General features: G+C 41.0%; 1 protein-coding gene across 6 annotated transcripts in view; it reads right to left on the bottom strand.

Moving 5' to 3' along the window:
- Positions 1-1,291: 1,291 nt before the first annotated feature.
- lrfn5a (leucine rich repeat and fibronectin type III domain containing 5a) overlaps positions 1,292-14,039 on the bottom strand; it is a 115,136-nt gene continuing 102,388 nt past the window's right edge. For all 6 annotated transcript variants that reach the window (XM_056393990.1, XM_056393994.1, XM_056393989.1 and 3 more), the window contains 2 exons: positions 4,104-4,377; positions 1,292-3,371 (listed from right to left, as the gene is read on the bottom strand). In XM_056393990.1, coding sequence (XP_056249965.1) covers positions 2,412-3,371; positions 4,104-4,377 — 1,234 coding nt within the window. In that variant the 3' untranslated portion in view covers positions 1,292-2,411. The remainder of the gene's footprint in view (positions 3,372-4,103; positions 4,378-14,039) is intronic.

Here is a 14,039-nt window from a genome sequence, read left to right on the forward strand (position 1 = left end):
GACCCAGACCCCGTCTTAGTGCGGTTGTTTTGGCAACTGACAGCTTTCACACAAGCCCAAACGAACCATGCTAAACGGACAAACGCACCAGGGTTAGGTGTGAACGCACCCTAAAAGACTTAAATTTACAAGAGGCCTCTTTTTCATCCAGCTTTTACCTGTATGTCATCATTTATGACAATAGTGATAATGATAACAGTCATTTATTAATTTGTATGCTTTTTGGCACCACCAGAAAAACATAAACAAACACATAAGGTCTATAAAGTGCTTGTAACTTGCCGTCACTCACCAGAGTTAATTACCAGTTACCGGGAACAGTGTATCCTTTCTTTCTTTCTTTCATTCTTTCGGTGTCTAAATAAATTAGACCACAGACTTCTACATCTTGCTATTCTGCTCTTATCATCCTGGTGTACTTGTTGTTAAATACCATTCTGGCCCAAGTATAAGACAATGTTTTTTGAGGATTAGTCATTCACATATTCACAACTACATGTTCCATTTAAATGGAGTGAGTGCCAGCACTTGTGTTACAGTGTGCGCCAGAGTGAGCGTTGTATAAGAGAGTGAGAGCGCATATAGAGAGCTGAAGTCCTGCCCCTTCTCTTCGCTTGCTTTTATTCCACTTGCATGATTGTATTACTCAACAGCTTTACTCAAAGCGTGTTCTTTACTTTGTGTTTAAAAAAAAAAAGAAAAGAAAAAAAAAGCCTGTCATGTGTTCCTAGGTTTTCAGTCTGTTTTCACCGCTGTACTGGGCATTAATATTTGAAAACCTCAAGATAAAACAATGATTATTTTTGTTATCCCGTGATTCTCAGTCATTTGCACACTGGCAAAGCCTCATGGGAGCATTTTTCTGTATTGTTACACTCTGATAAATGTGTTTGCAGCCAGGAAAAAGTGGGAGGATTGGAAATGAGATCGTCTGCTCTAAATAAACAGCCGAAGAAGATTTGATCTATCAAATTACAAAAAGAAGAGTCAAAATGTGAAACTTCAATTATTCTAACTTAAAAGCTGCCACACATCTGTTCTGTTCTGATTTGCAGTGGGAAATTGTTTTTTATTTTTCCCGAAATGAAAATGAAAATTTAAGCCAGATGAAAAGTGATTTTAACCTCCCGTAAACGTGTTACTGCAATCACAGTAGGAACTGATGCTGATGACATTATTGCATCATTTCCAACTGCTAACTCTGTGATACCCTCATCCCTCACGATAAACACGCAAAGATCCAGAAAAATACATTTCCAATGCACATGAAAGACACGTGTCACATTTCCACTTTTCATTTTATCCCTTTTTTATTTTACACAACATAACAACACAGTACATGTTGTCTTTTTCTGTACAGAAGCTTTCCGGGGAACTCGTGACCAACACAGGCTGTGGAACACCAGTGTCAGTGAAAAGCTTGCAAGGTTTTTTTATGTTCTTTTTTTGTTTTTTCTTTATTCTTCCCTTTAAAAAATATTAATTTCATAAGAGGTCCGTTAAAGTCTTCTGTTTGTTACTTGTTGTCTCAGTTTGTGTCCGTCTGTATGTCAAGAAAACATCTGTACTCCTCAGTAGGTAAGAAAGGCTATGTGTGAAATCTTCTATTCCTTTGTTTGCCCCCCCTCTCCTCTGTCCTAATCCCTCGTTCGTGGAGCCGTGGTGGAGTTTTAAATCCAGTTCTATCATCTGTCAGAGGGTCTGTTAGTGCAAAAGAAGGCACCGACTGCTGTTCTCTTGCCACCGTATGGACGCACGCTCTCTGTGGGCATGTGAACGTTAAGAATGGTGTGCTTTTCAGTTCTTGTATTGTTGTTGTTTTTTTTCATTCTTTTTTTCCTGTAATTATTCCCTTTTTGTGGTATTTTCAGATAAGGTGAGTGTGAATCGGGAAATGACGTGGCGAGCCCATTGTCTTGTTTTCTTCTTGTGCTATAAAGTGGAACCAACGAGACAACCCGAGGACGCTACGAGACAAGGCAAGTTATCCACTCGCTGAATGACCGACTGCAAAACAGATAGGAAAATGTCAAAGTGAAAAAACTGTAAACTGAATACAAAGAGTTGTGGAGAAAAGTTATGAAAAATAATAATAAAAAAAAAACCTGGTTGAAAAAAGAAACAGTATGGACGCAGAACACACACTCGCAGTCAATCATCCAGCTACAACATGAACACACACACACACACACACCAAAAACGCAGATTCTAAACGGCAAAAAACATATGTCACAAATGCTCACACACACACACACACACACACACACACACACACACCTGTACCCTCACTCACACATCTAGAAACAAATTCAAACTAACACACACAGAGAGTCTCAGACATACACTCATACAAAAGATAAACAATAATGGATAAACCAAAGTTTATTTTATAGTCGCCGCCTCGCTCCACTTCAAACCGTGCTTTCTAAGATCCAGTCTGAATCACAGCGTCCTTTGTCCGAGTCTCCCTCCCCGTCTTTAGGGAGCAGCATCCCGCTCATTGATTGGCTCCTTTTGTTTCGCATTATGCGCCCTATTCTGGGCGCTCCTCCTCCCTGATGTGACGAGTGCGTCTTTGAGCCTCCCTCACTGAGCGAGTACCTCCTCCTTGCCCTGCTCCTCCCTCCCTCCTCCACAGGGAGAGTCTGGTACTTGGCGGAGGAGGAAACAGTGGCGGAGGAGGAGGAGGCGGTGTGGGGAGCCCGGCGCAGGATGGGCGTCTCTCTGAATCGGATGGAGGGGACGGGGCTCGGCGTGGGGTGTTGGCTGGAGAAAGGGGAAGGAGCGAAGGGAGGCGGGGTTTGGTTGAGAGAGGTGGAGTTGTTGCGGTTGGTGTTGAGGTTCTCCAGAGGGATGGAGGAAGGGAGGAGGACGGAGGAGGCAGTGGAGGAGGAGGAAGGAGGGCGTTGGGAGGTGGGGAGATTTTCAGGGATAGCCGAGGCGTTGGAGCACGCTGAGCCTGGCTTACTTTGGGCGGGCATCCGCTTTGGCTTGGGTAGTGAACCGGTGGTGGTGGTGGGCGTCGAGATGCCGGCCTGAGCTCTCTCTTCACCTGCTTTCTCCCGTTCCTCGGCTCCAGCTGTCGGGCTTCTAGCCGCCCAAGGCTGGCTGAGAACTGACGTAGTGGTGGAGCAGTCAGGCAGGGAAGAGTCGGACGAATGAGTCATCGTATCCTTGCCCCCTCCTCCTCCTCCTGCTGCTGCTCCGCTCCTCTTCTTTGTGCCTCCCGAGAGGTCGTCTAATCCGATTGAGCCATGTTTAGAGGCGCTGGGAGTCACAGTGCATCCCTGCGACTGCTGCCCATTGGTCTGTGAGTGAACGTTGGTCATCGACATTGAAACGCCTTTACCACCCTCCCCAGGGTTACACACCTGTGGAAAAAAAAAACACAAGGAAAGGTTTTCATCCTTTTTTTTCCACACTCAAATATTTGTATATGAACTCAGGGCAAAATGACAAAGAAAATATGAACTCAGTGACCAAGAATTAAAAGAGCTACAAACAGAAAATCTATTCAAATAAATACATTATATAAAAGTGAATCTAATGTCAATCTTGTCAGTTTGAATCCTTGTAAATCCTGCAGAGTGAAATGTTTACAGCCAAGGACCTTATGTCTTGAGCCGCAATTATGACATATGATCGGTTAGACTTAGCTTTGATGTAATTGTTTAATACCTTTACATGCAATATACGTTCTTGACAATATATATATATATATATATAAAAGTTTCTACATTTAGTTACCCTTTGCCATTTTTTGTCACCATGAAAAGAAAAAAAAAAATCATGATGTTTTTCCTTTTCATGGCATGAATGGACTTTCATACAGGGGTCAATAATCATGTAGTGCTATGCAGACTCAGAGATGCATTCTGAAATCTTAAATGCTCAAAAATGGCTTGTGATTGTTTGTCACCGCTGTGAACGAACACGTTAACAGCAGAAGTGTAGTGGTGCGTAAAGGCAGGTTTAGATCTGGGCAGTACATGGCTGCCATGCGAATAATCCCAATTGTCTCACATAATGAAAAGCTCTCTCTCCTCTTATTCTCTCTCATTTCTGGCAGGAGAGGATTAAGAGTGACAGACGGAGAGACCCACCTTGTAACGTATCATCAGGATGATGATGAAAACGAGCACCGAGGCCACTATTATCCCTCCAATGATGATGATCATAGTCCCGCCGAGAAACTGCGACTGCATGAAATGACACCTCATGTACTCTGACTCGGTGGTGAACTGCACACAGCCGACCACGCGGGTTGCTGTCAGAGAGGTGATGACATCATCGTAGATGGCCAGCACGCAGAGGTCGTACTGGGTCCCCGCGGCCAGGTTGTTGACCAAGAAGTTCTTGCTTGACGGGGGGATCATTCTGTGGACGGCACAGGACACACAAATGTTTATTTAAATGTGTGAGTTTCAACAAACTAAAGGCACTTTGAGAAGAATAATATACAACCAGTAGAGGAATGTGCTGGTAAGGCTATATCCCAATGTCATGTACTGTAACAGCTTTTCTAGATGGCCTCAAACCATATGGATTTATATGGCCTCACATCAGTCGTTAGTTAAAGGGCCCATATTATATAAAGTGAGATTTCTATGTATTTTTTGATTATAAAGCAGGTCTAGGTTCTATATCAATACTGTTAAAGTATCAAAGCGCTCAGTCCACAGAGAAAGACACACAGTCTGTATTCAGAGACTGAGCCTTACAACAAGTTGTCAGGATTTCTGTAACACTGAGATGTCACAACAAAGCAGTCACTGCCCACCTGGACCCACTATCCAACCTGTGTTTACCTGATATCGGTCAATCAATCGCTAAGAAAACAGTCAGCCAATCAGAAGAGAGGCTGTTGTTACTAGAGCTCCAGAAAGAAGCCTGACAAAGAAGATGTAAAACTACACTGAGATGGTTTTAGGTTCTTAAGGCCATAAATAAATCTTCTTATGGATCAAAACTTCAAATAAAACACAGGGAAAGTGTAAAATATGGAACCTTTACATTTTCTTGACCAGAACTTTACACTATCTCAGACAACTCCGAAACCCTTCCTGCTCATTATTTTAATTTGATAGATACTGAAATGCTCTTTAGAGTTGAGGGACTACAAACATAACATGAACATATATTCATTACAGCTGCTTTAAACAGCTCTTGTACTTTGCCTTGGGTACAATTACAAGCAACATTTCTTAATCTAACAGTAAGGGGACTGGCAGGACAACATTATGTGAATGCTCTCTCTGTACAACCTCAATAATCCATTTACTGGAGTGTAATGTGGTAAAAATACTCAACAGGGAAGTAAAAAGGAAAAGGGTATAGAATCAATGCACTCTGCTCAGATGTGTATAGCCGGCTGCTGAATCCTCAAAAACAGAAACCCACAAGTCATCAGCTGGACAGGAGTCCAATTAAATGATTTACTATTGCAAGGACGTTTGAGCAGACGCCCTTTCACAGCGGGCAAACTGTGTTCCAATTGAGCACAAGTGTAGAACAAAATCTTTCACAGTGAAACACAAAAGGGAAATAGTTTTCAATCAATCCATATATTCGTTTGGACAAATACAAAGGTCCTTTGCCACTCCGAGTTAAAGTTGGTTATTCTTCACTGGTCGCACTGACTGAAGAATTTGCACATTTGTCCCTCAATTTCCTTTAAAACGTCTTGTCAGCTTTCCCCAGGTTTCCTCATTAAAATGCTAATGAAATTCCTCATTAAAACACAAGAGGCCGGCCGGTTCACAGCTCGCGGCCTCGCGTGCACCGGGAGGAGCCGAGGGTTACTTTGGCCAGGTTAAGCATCTGGTCTGGAGTTGGAGTTAAGTGAAGGTTAGGAGACATGTAAAGGTTTAATGGTGAGTATTAAGAGCAAGAGGATGAATGTAGTGGGAGGTCATTAGTGTGTTCCCAGCGGAATAACAGCACAAGGATGCAAGAGAGTGTGTGTGTGTGTGTGTGTGTGTATGTATGCGCGAGCATCTACAGCGATCAGCCACAACCTTATAAACAGTAACTGGCTTTAAACGTTTATCAAGATATTTTTAAACTGTGTAGATTTTTAGGTTGTTAAACGTTGTTTTCTATTACTGATACTACAGGCGCTTCCACTAAGGATACATGAGCATTTTGGAGGGTGTGAGTGTGTGTGTGTTTGTCTGTGACCTTTCAGTATGATTATGGTATCTCTGTATATGTATGTGCGTAAATGCATCATCTCCTCGTGTGCATCTTCACGTTTCGTGGCTAAGATGTGAATGATATTGGTGATTGACGATCATCAGAACGTTCGCCGATAGCTCATGTCTTTAAGACATGAGCTATCAAGACGATATTTGACTTGCCCGCCACGGAGCTGCACTGTGATTTAAGAACGGAGGAGATCGACAGACAGAACACGTCATTTAGTTCAGAGTTCAGCCTTAAGAACATGTTCCAACAATCCAATGAGTACACATATAAAAAACACATATACTAGATACATGCAGTATTAATGCGTCAGTAAACAATGGTCTCTGTTTGAGAGCATGACAGCGTTTAAGTCTACGAGAAGATGATGGACCCAGAATGTGCAAGGTTAGGAAACAAACACTTTTTTTTTTTTTTTTTTTTACAAAAAGATATTAATGCTTTGCTGGTTAATGTGAACCTCAAACACACGACACACATTCACACACACAAGGCCCAAGGCCACAGCAATAATGTGGAAATGAATCTTTGTCTGTGTGTATGTAGGCTATGTGTCTACAAATGTAACCGCTTGTATCTGAGCTTTTAAGTGCAGGTGACATTCCGCTCCTGTCATTAATCTTCAGTCTTCAGTGTGACTTTATGTGTCCCACCACAGGAATAATGACAGCTGGGCAGTGTGTGTGTGTGCATGCGTGTATGTGTGTGTGTGTGGTTTGCCCCCATACTGATGAAAACATCAAGCAGAGGAGTGAACACTACTTGTTTTAGTACTCATGAGGTCATATACATTGATCATAATTAAAACCAGTTATTGGTATCAATGTTGTGGCTGATCATTGTATTCTGGGTGAATATCAAAAACAAAGGGTGTTGGACCTGTTATCATAATGCAAAACTATATAACTGTTGTTATCAAAACATACAAAGGTGGCAAATATAAGTGAAAACCAACATAAAGGCCTCTGGTTTCATCTCAGCAAACCTTATCAGCAAATAGCTCATACACTCTGGGGTGCGTATTGTGGTTTATGGTGGAACACACACACACACACACACACTGCCCAGCTTGGTGCGGTGAACCTGATGTGTTTGTATTATGAATATTTCGCCTACTCTGAACAGCTTTGACTGCCGCAGTCGCACCTGTGACAAACAAATGACAAACAAATCTCTGTCCTGATTCTGTGGAGAGCCGCTGAGGCTGCACTGACTGTTCCTGTCACACTGACATCATGTTATCCATCAATCCCCGGATTCTCCACTGAATTAACAGAAAGCTGGGAACTATTTTCATGCTCTTACTCCACTGAAATATGAAACAATATGACAGAAACATTCAGTGCTCCACTCCACTAATGTTTTGTAATTGTTTGGTGGTGGTGACAATGTTACCTTATGAATAGTTTTATTATAGGAATATTAAAGGAAATATTTCAGAAATTCTGCTTTTAATTTGAACAATATGACCATCTGTGCCATAAACATATTTGGTGTGATGAATAATCATTTTCATGTTCACACTTGTGTATTTCATTCCACAAGTCATTCATTCCAAGTAATTGGAATTGGTTAATTAATTAAATGGTTAATGAATAAAATTAGATAATAACATGGAGAACTCTCCTGAACGACTACAACACCACTCTTCCCAAAGAGATTCCTTCATTTCATCCTTTTGATGATGCACAGCACTGTTGAACATGTCAATCCAAAATCAATAGCAGGAAAGAAACATAAAGACCATGGAAGTACATCTCTGCTGTATTGGTACAAGACGAAAACCCCTTCTTCTGTCAGTGTACCACCATGTTATCTCTTATCTCTCTTGATCAATCTCTTATAGCTCCAGAAGTAGAAACAGACAGTGATTCTGTTTGATAAATCTCACATTATCTGGATATTGATCTGTAGGTTTTGTTCAAAATCGAAGGGGAAACAATCACGAGTGAAAACAGTAACAGGGCGAGTTAAAAACCAAATGTTGTAACTCTGAATATGTTTTGGTTGGAAATCTATTAATGGACACTAATTATCTGTCTTTCTCGAGCATTTGTTTGCTGCTTAGCCATGTATCTGCATGAATAAATGACATTTTCTCTCTTCTCCACTTCACAAACCTTTGCTTCCAAGAAACCATTAGCTACATGACTCATCCTGGACACAGGCCAAATTAGACTGTCTCTAAGCAAAATCCATCCGACCGGACGCTCCGGCTAATGAAACTCGCATTGCAGAATTTTCATTGTGGACGTGTAAGCCAAGCTGTCATCATTTATAATTCATAGATACATGGAACAGTCAGAATATTGACAATATGTTTGGCTTATTTGGACCCTGTTCCGCTGCATGCTGAGTGCACAAAATACATTTTCATGCAAATCAGGTTTTTTTTTTTTTTGGTCTTGCATACAATTATTTCTTGACTGTGTGAGCCGTTAGCATTTGTGAACTCATCCAAACTGACTCATTCATTGTGGCTAATTTCTTTGTGTCTGAGATGGATCTTGCTGCCAGTATTTGAAGCCCTACAGTGGGCAGATGATTGCCTTGGCCGAGACTATTACACTAATCTATCTACTGTGCTCTGCCAAGCCCTCAGCCCAGGGCGTCTGTGTGTGTTTCTGGGTTTTATCACAATTTACACAAGAGAAAATGTCTGTGTGCACGCTCCTCTATGAGTATGCATTTGTGCACTTATGTCTGCATGCATCTGCAGTATATATGTGTGGACATGCGTGTGTGTGAGTTCCATTACAATAATCTTCCCCTCCCATGGCAGCTTCCTCTTCCCTGTGGCTGTCACTGTGTCTGGCCTTCTGCCAACATTCATCACTGATACAAGTCTATATGCTAGTAAAACCCAAACTCTTATTGTGTGTATCTGCATGCACACGTGTGAGCATGCACATGTGTGTGTGTGTGTGTGTGTGTGTGCGTGCGTTAATCAACTTTAGTTTTCCTTTCCTCACTCCAGCTGGGACGAAGCCAGCAGGCCAGTGTGATCTCCATTAGTCGCCCTCAGCTTTTTGTCTCAAGACAAATGACTGCCTCCATGCACAGAGCGGTGAACTATGATACCAGATTGTTCTATTTCAGGGCATTTCACATGATTAAATATTGGACAAAACCTACATGCCACAAACATGCATTATTCCAAAAGAGAAAAATGGCATTCATGGCAATGATTCAACACACAAGACCAGGGTTTCTAGGTCGACCCACAGCAGTGCGATAAGGGGCCAGGGCTCCTATTAACTCAGCTGCAGTCTGTAGTCATTGGCTTCCCTATAGCAGAGCCCAGTCTGACCATGTGTGACACACTGGATGAACAACTTCCAGTGTTTTTAAATGATATTCACTGCTCTGGGCTAGAAATGAAGGGGAATACTGTTTTTTGCATTTCATCAGAGGACTGAAAGTTTGTGAAAAACTTAATATTCACACATTGTGTTAAAATGTTTGTTTTCTTTTGATTACTAACACCTGGCAACTGTTTTTAATCAGCATTATTACCTCCACCAAGGAGGTCGTGTTTTCACCTATATGTTGCTGTATGTTGTTTATTTCTCTGTTTTTCAGAAGGATGAAGCAAAAAGTACTGAACTGATTTGAATGACATTAAATGTACTCATTTGGGCAGCGACTTACAAGTGGGAGAATGGAGCATGGGCCAGGAAAGAACCAGTTATATTTTAGGGAAGATCCAGAAAATTTACTATGATTAAAAAATTTTGGATGGACCGCAACAGCTCGGTCAGCTCTTTAATCTCCCTCACTGACTGACTGACTGACTGACTGACTGACTGATCATATTTCAACCATTGCTCAGCTAAATGCCAGTTGGAGTTTCACCATTGGCTGTTAAAGTATTGATATAGATAAACATATGAGTGGTATTGATCTTATCTAATTCATACCAAAGCAAATAAGCACATTTCCCGAGAGTGAAGTTAAAACAAAGCAACTAGAACATACTGCCCATGTGTCAGGTGTCTGTGACATCAGACATATCCCAGTTCCATCTGCTGTTGAAGATCATGTGATGTGACTGAGAGCTCCAACTACAGAAACTCTGCTGATGAGAATCATGTGATCAAAGGGCCAGAATAGCCACTAAATGACTTGTCTTGATAATAAGGGTCATAAGAAATTTTCATTTTCATTATATTATAGCATCTACCTTTGTTGTAAAATAATACACCAAAACTCTGATAATAAGGCTGTTTGCATTCCTTATTATGTATATTTTATTATTTCATTCATACATCGTCTATCTGGTTTATGCTTCTGAATGTTTTTATTTGCTCTGTAAGGTGTCCTCAGGAGCCCAGGAAGGCGCTTGTAAATAAAAAATGTATCATTATTATTATCCAAATTTTTCTGTAAAACTGAAAGAATGCAGTAATTTGGTGTGAAATCTCAGTAGTATCAGTAGTATGTTACCACTACCCACTCTTGTTAGAGGTATTTGAATAGAAAAACATTGTGAAATTGCACAGTAGTGTTGCTCAAACTGGGAAGGGACCAAAATGTGGGTCACAGATATCTAAAAGTAGGTTGTCCAATTATTTCAGAAAATGCTATTCAGTGCTTCTGGCTAAAGCCTCCCATGCCACCACATTGCAAGCTAGTCTAAATTCAATAGCCTGAAACATGGAAAACTTTGTCAGATAAGCCAACAAAGTAGCACGCAAAAACAGCAATGGGTTTTAATAAACTTTTCTTGACACTGCACTTTTTAAACATGTGTTACCCTCATATTTGCAAATAGTTCTTTTTGCTTTCATGTTGTGGATAAACTAAACAGTAACATGCCATTCAGTCTGTTAAGCAAACGACACAGTCCACTGTAAAGCAAACAATTGCAATCAAACCAGTAAAGATTAACTGGTTTCCAAGCAGAAAGTGAAGAGGATTAATGGTAGTTCAACGTCCGCTCCATTACTGCTGACCTCAAAGCTAATGTAGCTTACACAGCAGATGGCACAACGCCATGCTAATAGGTCTGAGTCTCGAAGGCAGACAGAAAACACTGCAGAAGCTAGCTTCTTATCTTTGTTTTGCCATGCATAATGCCCCTGATGCCAGAGCTAATGGTTAACAAGCCTCCACACAGCTTGTAGTCAGAGGTGGAACAGGGATTTTGAGGCCAGGCCAGGTGGGCTTTGCTAACACCTCCCCATCCATTTTTATTCATTAAACTCTGCTCGACTCAGGGAGAATAGTTTTACACTTGGTGAAAAAGTAAACATTAGCCAGCTAACTCGCGGATTAGCAATGATTCCGCAGTGAACGAATGAATAGTTCCCACCGGTGGTAACTTACTCAGAGGATTAGGATAATATTTTCCCCACCACTGAACAGTTTGACAAATTCTATTTTAATAACAGTCATAATATTACAATAACACCACATTGCCACTTTATTGAAATGCCAGTATTTTCTAAAAACTGTAATTATCCCGACCTTTTGATCACTTTCCTCATAATCATTATCACACACTAAAAGATCTGAGAAGAAAAATAGCTTTGAAGTTTAGCTCCTGTATTTTGAAATACAGCTGCCATCTAGAGGGTTTTAACAAATCACGGTGTAATGAATTACTACTTCCTGTAAAAGATGGAATAAAAGATCTAATAATATAAACTAATTATAATTTGGAATTGAGTTTTATGAATATCAAATTACTCTTATGGATAATTTGTCTAGCACTACAGATCAAACTGAGCAGTTTGTTACACAGAAGTCAAAAACTTAAAGCTGCTGTTGTCAATATTTTTATATTCAAAAGAAATGAAATGACCATGTGTAATGTGAAAGGTGTAACATAAGTGTATTACCCAACTCTGTAGTTTCCCTGAGCTCTATGGAGCATTTTTGCATCTTAAAGCTAATTGTTTTGGTTGTATGGCCTGATACTACACTAGCCAGCTGCCACCTGTCAGCAACAAACATCAGACATGTAAAGTTAGCATTTGGCTAAAGAAAGGAAATATTTCTATTTTCCAAATGGCCAGAACTATACCTGAAATTAATGAATGAAAGCTAGTGCTGCTCCACGTCTGCTGAATGTGTAAATATACACAGTTTTGCTAACAAGTTCACCATTGCGTCATAAGGAAAATGTCAGTCTTGTGTTTTACAGTTTCTTGCGCTGCCCCAAATAGCCAAAAGTAACTTACAATGTAAATTGAATATTATGAAGGACTCAGTTTGAACTAATAGCAAAATAGTGACAAAAGCTTCATTTATACATTGCTGATGGAAAATGGAAAATGATTGGAATGTTATTTAGTGACCATTATGGCAAAGCATACATGTGATTTATCATAAAAAATGTTACATTTAATATAGAGCAGATGGGAGGACTGGTTTGACTGGTTTCTTCTCTTGAATGACCCCCACCAGCAGGGGACCCAGTTTTGTCAATTCTTAATTCCAAAACAAAAGCAATGACGCTCCACACTTAGCAAGATCTCATTACTGCTGAGCTCAGTGCAAACATGCACCGCAGAGTGGATGTCAAAGTGCCGTGCAGCGAGAGCTGTCCCAGATGCGGGGAAGACATTTCAGCACTATCTGTAACTGGGTGTAGACCTCCATCTGCCCAGCTCAGCTCCATTCTTCCATTTAGCTGAGTCATCTACATCTATCCTTAATGCTGTGGTTGGCTCCTTCCATACTTTTCCCCCTCCATACTGTTGTTTCTTCACTAATCCATTCTAACTTTCTGCCCCTTTTTACTCCATCTTTCCTTCTTTCCTTGCATCCTCCCTTTCTTGTTGTCCTTCATTTCCTCTTACTTCCAACTTGTTTTCAATTTATCCTCCCACCTCTTCCTTGCTCCCTTTGCCCATGCTTACTACTGCTTTTACTTCCTTCATTCCTTCCTTTCTCACAACCTCTTTCTTCTTTCTTCCTCCCCTCTCTCACCTCACTGAAGAGTCATATAAATCTTCTTTACGTTCTGTTTGCCTCCTTCTATCTCTCCTTTCCTCCTTGCGTGCTTTGCTGCCTTTCACCACTCGTCCTTCCCTTCTTCCTAGCTGCTGTGGTAGTTCCCCAGTACTACTCACCTGCGTTTAAAACCCCATAGACTATTTACAACAATAACACTGTTACGTTAAGCCCACGATATGTTTATGGTGCTATAAAATCAGAATTGGAACATAACTGTGCGATAAAGGCAGAGGTTTTTTCACGCCTTAAGCACAGCTGAGCTAGGTGTTATACCTGGGCCGCAGGGACCATTGGCAAGGATAAACTACTTCCTCCTAGCGTGAGAGGGAGGGACAGAGGGAGGAGGGGGAGTGGGCCTTTTTAAAAGCCTGGATTCATCCCGAACCCCCTGTTGTGTAGCCTCATAAAAAAGCTTGCCACACAATTTGCTTGATGTGTAGTTTTTTTGGCAAATGGCAACCAGCCCCTGTAGCTCGATGGGTCTGCTGGAGTGGAAAACAACTGCTGAAAGAACATAGAGGAAAAAAGAACAAAACAAAACAGGCAGAGCAGAGCAGAGCAGATGAGGACTAGGGTGGAGGGAGAATGGGTTTTGCGTGTGTGTGTGTTCTCAAGTCAATTGGTAAATGTCAAAGGAGAGCTCGGGTCCAATGAAAGAGAAATTCAGCAGATACTGTATGTTGAAAAAGTAATGTCTGCAGACTTGGAAGCCATAACTTAACCCTTTGTTGAGGGCTTATGTTAATGTATGGCAATGGCAAACAGAATTTCAGTATTTCATTGAATTATTTTCAAAGCTCAGGTTGGTTTAGAGCTTGGTGATTATCATCCTCATCTCTACACTTCATAATGTTCTGAGGTTCAAGCTGACT

This window comes from Seriola aureovittata, chromosome 13, assembly GCF_021018895.1.
Source record: "Seriola aureovittata isolate HTS-2021-v1 ecotype China chromosome 13, ASM2101889v1, whole genome shotgun sequence".
Lineage (NCBI taxonomy): Eukaryota > Metazoa > Chordata > Actinopteri > Carangiformes > Carangidae > Seriola > Seriola aureovittata.